The sequence below is a fragment of the Rana temporaria genome, chromosome 1 (assembly GCF_905171775.1).
Source record: "Rana temporaria chromosome 1, aRanTem1.1, whole genome shotgun sequence".
In the NCBI taxonomy this organism is placed as follows: Eukaryota; Metazoa; Chordata; class Amphibia; order Anura; family Ranidae; genus Rana; species Rana temporaria.
This window is the reverse complement of record NC_053489.1, coordinates 142,916,916-142,931,656: the sequence shown is the minus strand read 5'-3', so window position 1 is coordinate 142,931,656 and position 14,741 is coordinate 142,916,916. Positions and strand designations below refer to the sequence as shown.

General features: G+C 44.7%; 1 protein-coding gene across 1 annotated transcript in view; it reads left to right on the top strand.

Moving 5' to 3' along the window:
• The window catches only part of PGGT1B (protein geranylgeranyltransferase type I subunit beta), a 47,794-nt gene that overhangs the window by 23,003 nt on the left and 10,050 nt on the right, over positions 1-14,741 (top strand). The window contains exon 6 of the mRNA XM_040343723.1: positions 10,144-10,189. Within this exon, the coding sequence (XP_040199657.1) occupies positions 10,144-10,189 (46 nt within the window). The remainder of the gene's footprint in view (positions 1-10,143; positions 10,190-14,741) is intronic.

Sequence of the window (14,741 nt, the reverse complement as noted above, 5' to 3'; positions counted from 1 at the left end):
CACCTGCTGAATGACCCCATAGCAAGCTGCTTGCTATGGGGGCATTCCAGCAGGCTAGCTCTCGAGATGCGCTCTGTGTGTCCAGCTGGAGCACGGAGGTGAGTATGTAAGTCTGTGGGGTTTTTGTTTTTTTGGGGTTTAGATTGGAGTAAGTCAATGTTGATAAATGTTACACTTTTGGGAAAAATTTGTTTGGGTGTGATCTACTTTTTAGGGTTTCTGAATGTGCTGAAAAAAAAGGAAGCTTCAGGTCTTCGTATTGGATGGAACAAAGAAAGAAAAAAACCGCGCTAAGAAATATTAAAAAAAACACTAACAATAAATTGCTAATAGAGCTGCAACAGCGAAGTGTCAATACAAAACACAACAGCATAGAACAGAGGAAAGAAGGTTGTTGCGCTTCGTATTGGATCCTCCAGTGACCCAATGGAATCGGTTTACTCTTTTTTTTCTTTTTTTTTTTCTTTTTTCTTCTCTGCAAGATTGAGATGGACATTTTTAGTGATTCTCAACACACCTAATTGGCTTAGAAGAACATGGTACTCTAACAGACTCTCAGTAGGCCCTCTTGAATCATTGGGAACTACTGCAGCAAAGACTATTACACCGTCATGTCTCTCGGTCATTGCTTTTCATGGCACAACCATGGCTTATGAAGTCCAAGTCCTAAGGGATGGGGCCTGTCAACCCTACCTACTTAAAGATTAGGAAGTCATCTGTTGTGAAAGCCCACCCTTTGAACATGGAAGGCATATTTTTTTACTTGGGGCGAGATGAGGAAATCTCATCCAAGAGTTTCCCCCTGGAGTGCATTATGTTCCTCCAATCTGGTCTCGATCAGCATCTGGCTTTAAATTCTCTCAAATGGTAAATCGTGACATTGGCCTTTTTTTTTTTTTTTTTTTTTTTTCAGAGACTGCTGACCTCTCATCCCTTAGTTAATGTGCAGACATCTCCATGTGTCTGTGAGATCTTAACGTGATTCTTTCAGCTTTTTAAAGACACCTTTTGAACCTATTAGTGGTGGTTTCTTAAAGCGGGGGTTCACCCAAAAATTTTTTTTAACATTTCATTCAGCCGAGTTGTCAGAATGACAATCGGCTGTTTTTTTTTAAATTTTATCCCCGTACATACCGTATTTTTATCGCCGCCTCCGACTGTCGCATACTGCGCGTCACGAGTTGCCGAAAGAAGCCGAACGTCGGTGCGCAGGCGCCGTATAGAGCCCACTCGCAGTCCGGCTTCTTTCAGCAACTCGTGACTGTATGCGCCGGTCGGAAGCCTGTCAATCAGTTTGTTAAAAAATTTTTTGGGGTGAACCCCCGCTTTAAATGACCTTGTAAGGTTGTTTTTTTTTTTTGCCATCAAATCTGTGTGGTGGTTCTCTGAGTTAGCGGCCCCGTCCTGTAAGGAGCCTTTTCTAGTGTTTCACAAGGAAAAATTTCGTCTAAAGCCTCTCTCCTCCCCCCCCCCCCCCCCAAGGTGGTCTCTTCATTTCACCCTAAACATAAAATTGTTCTCTCCACTGTCCAGCGTTCAGGGTGCTCCCCACTTTACTTTTCACTGCTAAATGAATTTGACAAGTCATCATTCAAGCTTATAGCCTGAAGGGTGGGGTTTCTCTCTCCCTTGTTAAAGCGCCCTCTACCATATCTGTTGGTGTTTCAGGAGCTTTTCAGCATGGAGTATCTTTCTCAGATTTGCAAGACTGCCATTTCTGTTAGCATGTTTAAGCTCTACAAGGTGGATGTTTACATATATAGACTTCCTCTGCTGCCATTTTCGGCATAATGTTTTACTGGCTGATGTCTTGATTTGTTGAGCCCTTCTTGACATGGGTCGGTTGGCATTGTTGCTGTCTTGTCCACCCTCATGGTAAAGAACAAAGATCTCATGTCCACTTCTGTGCTCAAACAATTTTTATTGTGTCAAAAATCCTATTTGCCAGATTACTGCTAAATCACCCCCCCCCCCCCCCCCAACTAAACAAGTGTCATTTAAAAAAAGAAATAAATTAAAGTCACCTTTTTTATAATTACTGATACAATGCCTTAAAACACAGCCTTGTGTGTCAATATAACAGATGTGCACTTGTATGGGATCTTCACAGGGTAATGCAATACTTGCTGCACATGGTTTTCCCCTCATATTGTTTAATTTTCAAGATTTTATTTGCTTTTGCAACCACCCCTTGGCATTGGATTTTATCATCTTTGGCCAATCAATGTTTACCAAAGTTGCCATATTGCCTGTGTTCTGTGGCCTATATGCAACAAAGCCTAGCGCTATGTAGTGGGCTAAACGCTGTAGGCATCTTTAAATGGATTTTATATTATTGGGCCTTTAACAACAAATAAATAAAAAACTGCAAACACAATGAAGCAACTGTTGTAGGTTATAAATGCTTTATGTGTAACTTTTCCAGTCTACAACAATTTTGAAAGTCAGTAATCCGTATTTATGTGATACACAAATATATTTAATACCATTTAGTAGTGAAGTTCTTCTTATTAAACTCTCAAGTATGCAAATAGATCATTCCCCTTTTTACGTATGTTGCTGGTTCTTTGTATTTTGCATTGTATTTTCAAAATTAATGGTTAAAATGACACGTCTTTTAAATGCTTGCAGTGTTGCATTGTTTCATGTCATGTAGACAGAGGCTAGAGTTGGTTATTTAGTATTTTCATGGATTACATTTTTGTTACATGGTTCTGTCTGCCAAGTTGTAATTTGCAAGCTGTAAAGAAGTCATTTGCAAACCACCATGTACTGTATGGAAATACTTCCACAGAACAATGAGTATTGTTTTCTTCAGCATTGTATGTAGCCTGGTGGAAGGGGAACCTGATGGTTTCCTAAAAGGTTAAGTTCACCTTTCATAACATGTTACACCCATCTTAGGGTAAGATGTATAACATGTTATGAATGCACCCCCCACCTCGATCCTCAATGTGACGGCAGACCAGGGATTTTCTCCCCGTGTCTGCTGCCACAATTCCAAAAAGACGCGGCCGTGCGGATCTCTACCCACCCGACTGCGTCACTCATTTACAGTTTTCTTTTAAGTGAAGACGACGGTGTGCTGGGGAGCGCTGTGGTAGTTAATTTTCTCTTCCTGTCAGATTGTATCTGTTTGCCTGTACGGGATGCACGGAGACACAGATGCACTAACAGATCTGCAGGAGACTTGCATGGCATCAGCGATCTGCTGATCGCCAGTGCAATGCTTTATAGCAGAGGTCTCCAACCCCCGGGCGGCGGCCCACTACCGGGCCGTTGCGTCTCTGCAGCCGGGCCGCGGGTGAGGGAGCCCGGTGCATCACAAGAGTGGGCAGGTGAGAGAGCCCGGGGGATCAGAGGCATGTGGATGAGAAAAGCCACCCGCTTCTCTGCGCTCGCCCCACATCACAGCTCTTCCGCCCCTTACAGCGCTGGTATCGGAGGCAAAGGGGCATCATCTCTCTGCGTCCACACCGCATAACAGCTCTTCCGCCCTCAAAGCACTGGGAATGAATGAGACGCTGAGAGCTCATTGGCCGAGATCGGATATCCCACGGGGAGGGATACAAGCAGCGCAAGTCCATTCTGCAGGGTGTGTGCGCATTGTGGCAAGTTGGGCAGGGTTTTGCAAGTTTCCAGGAGCTATTAGTGTGCAGCAACTTGAGGAAGAGTGTTGAGATGCCGGGGGTGAGAGAAATGTCTGCAGGGAGGTGCGAGGCCAGTTCTGGTGCTGTGTGTGAAGCTAGCTTCACTTTCTCAGTGTATAGTAGTGATCTCTGCAGTGCTGGAGCAATGCATTAGGGCTTGTTCACACTATATATACTTTCAACCCATCTGCACCCCCCTCCTGCACATGCTACCCACCCCCTTTCATTCCATGCCCCCCTCCTGCACATACCACCCACCCCCATTCACTCCGTGCCCCCCTTCTGCACATACCACAAACCCCCTTCTGCACATACCACCCACCCCCATTCACTCCGTGCCCCCCTTCTGCACATACCACCCACCCCCATTCATTCTGTGCCTCTCTCCTGCACATACCACTCACCCCCATTCATTCTGTGCCCCCCTTCTGCACATACCACCCACTCCCATTCACTCCGTGCCCCCCTTCTGCACATACCACCCACCCCTATTCACTCCGTGCCCCCCTTCTGCACATACCACAAACCCCCATTCATTCTGTGCCCCCCTTCTGCACATACCACCCACCCCCATTCACTCCGTGCCCCCCTTCTGCACATACCACCCACCCCCATTCATTCTGTGCCTCTCTCCTGCACATACCACTCACCCCCATTCACTCCGTGCCCCCCTTCTGCACATACCACCCACCCCCATTCACTCCGTGCCCCCCTTCTGCACATACCACCCACCCCCATTCATTCTGTGCCCCCCTTCTGCACATACCACCCACTCCCATTCACTCCGTACCCCCCTTCTGCACATCCCACCCCCATTCATTCTGTGCCTCTCTCCTGCACATACCACTCACCCCCATTCATTCCGTGCCCCCTTCTACACATACCACCCACCCCCATTCACTCTGTGCCCCCCTCCTGCACGTACCACCCACCTCCATTCACTCCATGCCCCTCTCCTGCACGTACCACCACCCCCATTCACTCCGTGCCATCTTTCTACACATACCACCCACCCCCATTCACTCTGTGCCCCCCTCCTGCACGTACCACCCACCTCCATTCACTCCGTGCCCCCCTCTTGCACGTACCGCCCACTGCCATACAATCTGTCCCCCTCTCCTGCACATACCACCCATCGCCATACACTCTGTGCCCCTCCTGCACATACCACCCACGGCCATACTCTTTCTTTCTTTTCCCCTCCCTGCCAGCCTATTTGCTTGGATTATACTATGGCTATTTCTCACCAACCAACAGTATTCCCCATCCCGCACCAGTCCCATTGACATCCATCTATTTCCCCCCCCCCCCCCCCCATGCCAGCACAAATCCTCCTCCTTTTTTTATCTCTATACAGACCAGGATCCCCCAGTTTCACTCCAGTTCTTCGCTACCCATCACTCATCTCCTATTCACTCCCCCTTTTTACCCCCTCCTTCTTCTAACCCATTGTTCCTAGTCCCGTCCCCACCCCCATTTGTTCAGGGGCTAAGGAAGGACCCTGAGGCAGAGCATCTTACTACTGCTGCTTGTGTGGGTGTGATGTGTACTGTGCCAATCCTTGCTGACCCTCCTCTCCTATTCATCCCATGTGATTGGCACAATACACATCCCACCCACACAAGCAGCAGCAGTAGTAATAATAAGATGCTCCACCCCAGGGTTCTTCCTTAACCCCTGCAAAGGATGTGACATGTGAGTAGGGCCTCATGTCTATATTTTTTTGCCTAAGGCCTCACAAAACCTAGAAGTGTCAACACCAGCTGTTGCTCTGATAAATTGCCCGTGAAAAATCGCTTACCCACCGTGCACGCCCCCAACCCAAACCCCCCGGGCCTTGACACAATTTTCGTCCACACAGACGGTCCCCCGTGCCAAAAGGGTTGGTGACCGCTGCTTTATAGTCTCCGAAAACAAAAATAATGCACATGATTTTTTTTTTTTTTTTTTTTTTACCTGCTAAAAAATTTGACAGTATTATTTTTTGGCAAAAGGTGAACGTATCCTTTTAAGGGCCCTTTCACACTGATCATTTTTTTCATCATACATGAAAAAAGCATCCATTTAAATCCTATGGAAGTCTTCACACTGGTCAGTTGCGTTTCAATTGCGTTTTTAAACGTCCTACTTTATTTTTGGCATGTGTGTGGTGATTGTTCGGGCCCTTTCGCATACTTTAATGATCCATTTTTGGTCAGTTTTTACGTAAAAATAAATAAATATATTATGCATTTGTGCAACAGAGCAGTCTGAAGGCAGCCTAAACTGAAGCCAACTGACCAGTGTGATTTAAAAGAGTGCATTTTTATTCTGCTTTCTTTCTTTTTGCGGAAAAAGTGTGAAAGGATTGAAGTTTACCAATATGTCTTTTTGCGAAGCTTGAACTAGCACAGCTGTAGACACAAAAAATAGTGATCCATATTTATTTTCCAGAGTAGCTGCTTAGTTTTGGAACATATGCTTCTGGTAATTTGCTCTCTAGTGTCATGGCGCACTTTTTTTTTTTTTTTTTTTTTTTGTGTTAATTTTTTTCTGTAACATACAAAACAATTTCTGATACAGTCAAGTGCCAATAATGATATATATAGAGTAAAATAGGGAGGAATTGAGCGAAGGGCACATCAGATTTGACGCAGGAGTACAAACTCACCTGTGGAGTATGTTTGCCATAACATTGTAAAAAGTGAGTAAAACTTGGAAAAACGATATCGCACTATCAGGGATTTCTTCCTTGCACGCCACCACCACAGAGGATATCGGGCAGGACCTCCATAGAGGAGGCACTATCTACTATAGAGTTCCACAAGCCGGTCTAAACATAAAGGGACCCCTAGAGGCAGGTGGAAATACACGGACCCCTAGGGAGAGCCATCTACTCAATGCTGTTACCTTACGGTAGTAAGGAGAGAGGCTTGAGAGCACTGAGGTGTCGCAGCAATTGAAAGAAAAGACACCAGTCATTTAAGCTTTTTGTTCATCTTTCAATTGCTGCTAAGCAAACAATGGCGAAAGCATGGAAATCACCAATACTGTCATTGGCTGAAACTAAGAACAGAATGAATTCTGCAATGTCCCATGCTAAAATGTCAGCTATTGAAGGTAACAATATTCCGAAATTCAAGAAAATGTGGAACCCATGGATTAAGACTCATTTACCCCCAAATTTTAATGATTCAGTCCTTCAGCCATGGTAACTGATTATTTAACAAAATTGTGCAACCATCCTTCTATTTATACATGGACTAACTATACTGAACCACGCCCTGGTACTTGGGCCGACCTTGTGAACTTACTCTCTCACTATTCTTCCCCCCATTTTTCTCTTGACTTTATTTTTTTATTTTTTTAGTTAATGTGTAACATTTTGTTTATCTATATCAATACATGATCATGATAGATTTACATATATACAAAGTCTTTTTTGAGGATAATCTTTGTTGGGTATTACTAGTTAAAATTGTCATACTAACATGATAAAGTAACATGGAGCAATTAATTGTGTGTGATGAAGTTTAACACAAACAAAACATACTATGTTACCTACGGTATATATATTATTTTTATTGTTTAACAAAAGAGCTTTTATGTGTGTGTGTGTATATGTATGTGTGTGTGTGTGTGTGTGTGTATATATATATATATATATATATATATATATATAACAATGTACTTTCATTTTATTGTGCAATCAATAAACCTTTTTTGACAAGCGAAAGACACCAGTCACCTAATTAACTGTTTGGAATGGGGAAGGGATAGATCACCCAGTTGAACATTTTATATCGGACTAGTATTGTCTGTATATGGAATTATACGATTAGTTTTTTGTTTTTAGTTACACCAGTCACAAGATTTTATTTTTTTCTCTTCCGAACACATTTTTATATGTTTAAACTTCACCATTTTACTCTAGTGTGTGTGTGTGTGTGTGTGTGTGTGTGTGTGTGTGTGTGTATATATATATATATATATATATATATATATATATATATATATATATATATATATATATATATATATATATATATATATATATATATATTATACAATAAATCATCATTGGCACTTGACAACGCAGCACCATCACTGCTGTATCAGAAATTTTCTACGTTTCAGAAAAAAAAAGGGGGTCAAAATGTGTGAAAGGGCCCTAACATGCACCATACACCAATATTTTATAGATATTATACCCCATTTTTTTTAATTTTTTTTTTAGAACAAGCACGTCCCTTGTAAATAAGTTTATACAAAGGCAATTCCTGATTATCAGTTGATAATCGTATGGCAATGTGGGCGGAGCCAGATACTTCCAATACAGCAAAAGTGCCATTAATATTTTTCTATGCAAAAAAAAAACAAAAAAACATAATACAGTAAAGTGGAATGTGGTTATCAAGTACACAAAGTAGGCAAACCCCCAGAGTCTTCGCAGCTTGTAGACTATAAAGGTCCGTACACACGATCGGATATTCCGACAACAATTGTCAGACAGACGTGTTTTGTCGGACAATCCGACCGTCTGTATGTTCCACCGGACAATTGTCACAATTTCCGACAACAACAATGTTGGCTGTGCATGCTCTCAAATTGTCAGACAAAACATGTGTTCCGTCAGATTATCAGATCGTGTGTACACAAATCTGTCGGACTAAAAGTACAAACACGCATGCTCTGAACCAATGCTAAACATCGGACAATAGCAGAAGTTGCCCAAAGGGTGGCGGTAAAGAGCTGAAAAATGGTTTGGTGTATGTTGGCTGAAAATGTTCTGCCGTGGGTATGCATACCAAGTTCACGGCCAACGCCCCTTCGGACAAAAATCCACGGATTTGTCCGATCATGTGTACGAGGCTTTAGACGAGTAGTTGGCATATCAAACCATTCCTCCCAATCCTCATCTGTAGACAGGAAGGTAAGCATGCGATTTCCAGTAGGAGGAAGCAAATGGGTGTGAACCTACAAATTGCAATGCATTATAAAAGGTAGTCACCAATTTGGCAATATTGGGGTCTGCCATGAGATGTTCCAAAGAGGCAGTAGACAGGTCTACCCACAGAAACCCAAGTTGGGCTTGCACAAGGTATTTAAAACATTTTTTGACACACCAGCCTGTTCCTTTTAAGTGATTGTAATGTCTTGGTATTTGTTTCTATAAAAATAACAAACCTGTTATTCTTGCCTGCTCTGTGCAGTGGATTTCCTTCTCTTCTCTGGTCCTTCTTCTGTGATCCCTGTATCCCTCCTTCCTGTTTAGTGCCCCACAGCAAGCAGCTTACTAGGGGGGCACCCAAGCTGAGTCACAGTTCCCTGTGTCCATTCAGACTAAGTCCCTCTCTCTCCTGATTGCCTGGTTGACTGACTTTGACAGCAGCAGGAGTCAATGACTGATGGGTCTCAGCCAATCAGACGGCCGAAAACAATGCTGGACAGAGATGGGGCTCCGGTAAGTATTGGGGGGGGGGGGGGCTGCTGCACACAGAAGGCTTTTTGTATAGCATGCATTAAGATAAAAAACTTCTGATTTTACTACCCCTTTAAGAACCTCCAAGGAGATGAGGGCATCTTACACATACACCTGAGAAACATAAATAACCTCTTTGGCTATCCACCAGGCTGGGTGATTGTAGAGTTCTCTGAGGTTGGGATTTTACCACAGTGGAACCTTTTTTTAGTATAAATAAATTTTCATTATACTTTTGCAAACGTGTTCTTTCGGTATGATCTTGTGTTTTTAAAGCGTACTTTCCTTGGGGTCATTTAAAGCAAATTGATCACCTTGTCTGCATAGCAGCTTCCATGAGCTTTTCAAGACTTCAATCCACTAATATAACACCCTGCAAAACCTGAACTAGTGGTTATGGAAACCACACAGTCTTTTCTCCATAGCACAATAAAGTTCTCTGTGCTTGAGCAGCCTATTGTTGAGCCTTGCACTTTGAGCGGTGCCAAGCTATATGCAAATACTGGGTTTCAGAAAAGTCAGTATTTGCATATCACCTTCAGGGTTGAAGTTGCAGATTGGGGTAGCAGTCAGACACGGTAAAAGGTATTTTGTGGAACCAGAGGTTTTGTGCTATGCAAATTTGGGATCACTTTGCATTATGTAACAGCACAATGGGTGTGCTTTAGGAAAATGCAAATAGAATGTTGGTACATAGTTACATTTTACAGAAAATGCGTTTAAAGTGACACGGAACAATATCCTTATTCTCTAAATAAAATCCATACACTTCCACTACTTTAATGGCCCTGTAATATATTTTTTCATTCAATTATTTGAATTTTTCTGCCCCTTGTAACAACCTCTGTGAGTTCCCAAGACCACTTTTCCCCCCATCACTTCCCTCTTGTTTGATTGGATTAAACAGTACGTGTTAGTTGTGGCCATGTGCACTGCTCTGTAGACATTACAAATCCCATAGGCCCTAGTCCAACCTAGATATAAAATCATAATTTTGACCTTTTGCTAAATGTGTTATTCTTTTTTTTTCAGTCATATGAAAATGCACTGGGTCAAGGAGCTGGTCTGGAAGCTCATGGTAAGATTTCTGTACTGATTATTCCATGTTTTATTTGTGATCTCATGTGGCCTATTCATTTGGAACTACCATGGGGACCTTTATAAACTTGGTTTGTTTGTTTTTTTAACTCTGATGCCAGAATTCTAGTCATCTTTATTGCTTGTGTCCTCCATGGAGCTGAACTTTGCCCATTACTGGCTTACAATGCTTTGTTTTGCATTTTGTCTTTGTATGGAGGCATCCATCTTGGTACAGGCAGGTTTTTTGTTGGAGCTTTGTATAGCTCATTACAGCTTTGTTCACCTATGCCCAGGCATGATTCATTTCCAGGGTTGGACCATCTATTTCTGCCCTGCTACAGCCTAGAATTTTCCTGTATCTCTTATAGTTCAGTCCTGGTACGGTACACCCCATTGATGGTGAAAGTGGTCTGGAGGATATTTAAAACTTTATTAAACCCAAAACAAAAAATGTTATATATTGCTGCTTACCAATTATGTGGTGACAACCTTTTTGTTTTCCCTCTTTTTGCACCTGCTGGTCTGGCCAATAATGCCTCCTGTTGGTGAATAGGCACAAGGGGCACATTTGTACAGCAGAAGGACGATTCTGAGGGCTGTGACTTGGTAGCAGCATGCAGTGAAAACACATACCCACTATTAGGAGCTCTGGTGAAACCTGGCTGAAGCTTAGACTCTGCATCTCAGATGAGACCTCCTGACCCACCAGGGCATGTAGTAATAACTCTTTTATTGCTTTGTGTCAGAGCCTCCCGCAAGTGATGACTAACTACAGTAGTATCCATCACCAAATCTCCTTAAACTAGCAGTCAGAGACAGCAGTGCCTTAGATCTTACAGAGCAGAGAGACTGGAACCACATGTATGCTTAGGTACCTCACATAGTGCACTGCTAGTTTTCAGGAGGTATTCGGAACAAAAGGTAAATCTTTCAGGGTGCAGCTTAGGCATGATTTTTAGGTGTTCCGTATAACAGTTTAAAAATAAAAATAGTCAAACCTTCCAAATATGTGTATGTGCCCATTGTTTAGAGCTAAACACTTTATTTGTAACTTTCTTTTGCAGCTAGCAGTCACCAGCAGTGTGGTAGTAAAAATCTGCAAGCTCATAGAGCCTCTGCATCGTTGCTGCCACCCTTCCCATGCTCTCCTTTTGTGTAAGTAAGCTGTGTCTGCACACGGCTTACTGAAAAGAATATTCTCTAACTTAGTGTGGCCGGGCTTAAGCCAGAGCGGGGCACATGCCTTATGATGTCACCACAGCTTTTTTAGGTCCTCCTCCTAGATCCTGCAAAGTCGATTCGAGTTGTCAGTCAAGAATCTGTTCCACCCAAAAGTGTTGGTGGGTGGATCAAATTCTTGACTGACAGCTCCACTCTGATTTTCACAGCCTGGGGGGAGAGTCTTAAAAAAAGAAAAGAAAAGCTGGGGCAACTTTACAGGGCATGTGACCTGCTCTGGATCAACAATGTAGCCTGGCCGTACTACAGGGGAGAGCAACAACAAAAACGACGTAGAGCTAGAAAAGGTTATTTTACTGTATATATTGGAGTATAAGCCAAGTGTAACGGAACCCCAAATGGGACAGGGGTTAAATCCGTTCACGATATTCCATTCCACCCAAGACAGCTTATCGACACTCCACAATCAGGCAAACGAACACGACCGATAAGAATTTCCCCCCCCCCCCACAGAAACGAGACACACAGCTCGGCTTGAGGTTCAAAACAGGGAATGAATCTTTATTATCTGCACATGGTAATACATTCCTCTTCAAAATACATCCCTCCCACCCTTGGGAAACAGGGTGGGTTAAATTGTCCAATGACAATGGTGATACCGGTCAGGTGTGTTCAAACTTCTCCTTCAGTAAACAGTCTTAGCAGGGGGGGTTGCTGGAGTGATTCCCCCCCCCCCCTTTCCTCACAGCAAAACACTTGAACATCCCATAATTGGTATGCAGACTGTCTACCAAGCTCCAATCCACATAGCAGACTTAATTACCACAATAGACAATGGAATGCAATCACACCCCACCCCTTTCATCACAGCAAGCTGACTAGTATACATCAGCCAACACACAATATATATACAATATATACAATATCTGACCGCATTAAATGTGACTAGCACAGGCCATAGTGAGGTTCTCATTCACCCTGTGCCCCTAAAGTGACTCCCGTTACATGGCTCCCTCCTTGTGGAACACTCCGGCAGACCCGGCTTGATCCTTTTCGGGTCAACTTGGGGATGTCCGGAACTAGGAGGCCGGGATGACGTCTGTTTGCCAGGATAACCCATCAGCATTGCCATTTGGCTTACCAGGTCGGTAGCTGATGGTGAAGGTGAATAATGGAATTCAGTTCTGGAACAGTCACTTGCTTTGCTCTCTCAATGGCTCCCAAAACCTGTTGCTGATGCTCTTGGGACAGATAAGGCACCACCTGGATGCAAATCCCATTTAATCTTTTGGCAATTTCCGCCTGTTTGTGCATTTCAATGTTCAAGCCACGGGACATCTCATAATACATGACATAGTGTCGTTGCATCTCTGATTTCTCACTGGCCAACTTGTCACATTCCCATTTTAGACTGTGATATTGTCCCGGATCTACAGTACATGTCGGGGAAGGTAGTCTTACCCGGGTCTCAGCAGCAAGCGAGTTGGTTCCAGCAACGCAGGTCTGGGCACAGGTAGTCACTGTGTGGGCTTCAGCGGGGCACATCGGGGCGTACGCAGAAATAAGGGGGGCCAAATCATTCCCCAGTAGTACATCTGCTGGCAAATCCTTCATCACCCCCACATTCACATGTCCCGAACCAACCCCCCAATCCAGGTGAACCCGGTCAACGGGTAGCCGGAAGACGGTGCCTCCCGCTACTCTTACGGCTACGGTGTCTCCGGTGTGCTGGCTCTCTGGGATGAGTTTCTTCTGTAGCAGGGTCATCGTGGCCCCAGAATCGCGTAGTCCATTGGCTACCTTTCCATTGACCCAGACAGTCTGCCTGTGTTGCTGTCTGTTGTCCTGGTTAGCTGCTTGTATCGGATCTGCCTCGTGCAGAACGTCCCAATGTTCTTCCTCCTCAACGCAGTGGGCCGCAGGCATGGGTGTGCGGGGGTTCCCCCTTTCTGGCTGTCTCCATGACTGTGATTGCCTGGGTGGATTCAATGGACATTCTAGCTTTCTGTGTCCTAGCTGTTTACACCCAAAACACCTGATGGACTGTGAGTAGTCCTGGGAGTTGAACCTAGGCTTCTGAGGATAAGTGGCCGCTGGAGGTGGTGTTGTAGGACGGTCCGACTGGGGTTTGTAGGCAATAGGCGGCGGGGGTGCCGCTGATCCATAATCCACCCGAGCTGTGGTCTTGACCACAGAGTTGTCCAGTTTGCGGGCGTCTGTGTATTCGTCCGCCAGGCGAGCTGCTTCAGACAAGGAGAAAGGGTTTCTGTCCCGGACCCATTCTCTGACTTCCCGGGACAGTTTGTCAAAGAAGTGCTCCAGCAGGAACACCTGCAGCACCTCTTCCCCGGATTCTGCTTGGCATCCATCGACCCAGTGGGATGCTGTGCGGTGTAGGCGGCATGCCCACTCGGTATATGAGTCTCCAGTCTGCTTGCTCGTCTCTCGGAACCGCCTCCGGTATGCCTCTGGTGTGACGGCATACCTGGCCAAAAGTGCTTCTTTTACCAGTCCATAGTTCATAATATCCTTGTCTGGAATGGCCCTGAATGCTTCACTGGCCCGGCCGGACAATTTCCCAGACAAAATGGTAACCCATTCCTCTGTGGGCACCCAGTGTAGGGCACATTGCCGTTCAAAATCAGCAAGGTACCCATCAATCTCCCCTTCAGTTTCAATGAAGTTCTTAAAAGCAGCAAAATGTATCTTTCTCCTTTCAGTTGGTGCTGCTGTGACTTCTGCTGCTGCAGAACGTCCTTGCCGTAGCCAATTTGCATCCACAGCAGCTATAACTCGGTCTATGATCTCCGGTGGAGGGTTAGGACCATAGTGTGCCAGTCTTAGCTTAACAGCCCGATCAAAACTTTCTTCCTCCGGGGTCCTGTCTGTTACGCTGGGCCTTTCCGTTATGTTGGGTCTTTCCGCTCCATCCATTTGGACAAGTTCTGTGATCACGTCCATCTTCTTATGGTTTCTGGCTGCTCTGCCCCGGCTCTCCAGTAAGTCCTTGAGGGTAGAGAGCTTCAGCCGTTCCTACTGTGTCTCCATTGTCCTGTGTCCTTGTAGCTGTCCTTTAAGGCTGTGGGATCATCTCACTGCTTGCCACCAATTGTAACTGAACCCCAAATGGGACAGGGGTTAAATCCGTTCACGATATTCCATTCCACCCAAGACAGCTTATCGACACTCCACAATCAGGCAAACGAACACGACCGATAAGAATTCCCCCCCACCCCCCCCCCCCCCCCAGAAACGAGACACACAGCTCGGCTTGAGGTTCAAAACAGGGAATGAATCTTTATTATCTGCACATGGTAATACATTCCTCTTCAAAATACATCCCTCCCACCCTTGGGAAACAGGGTGGGTTA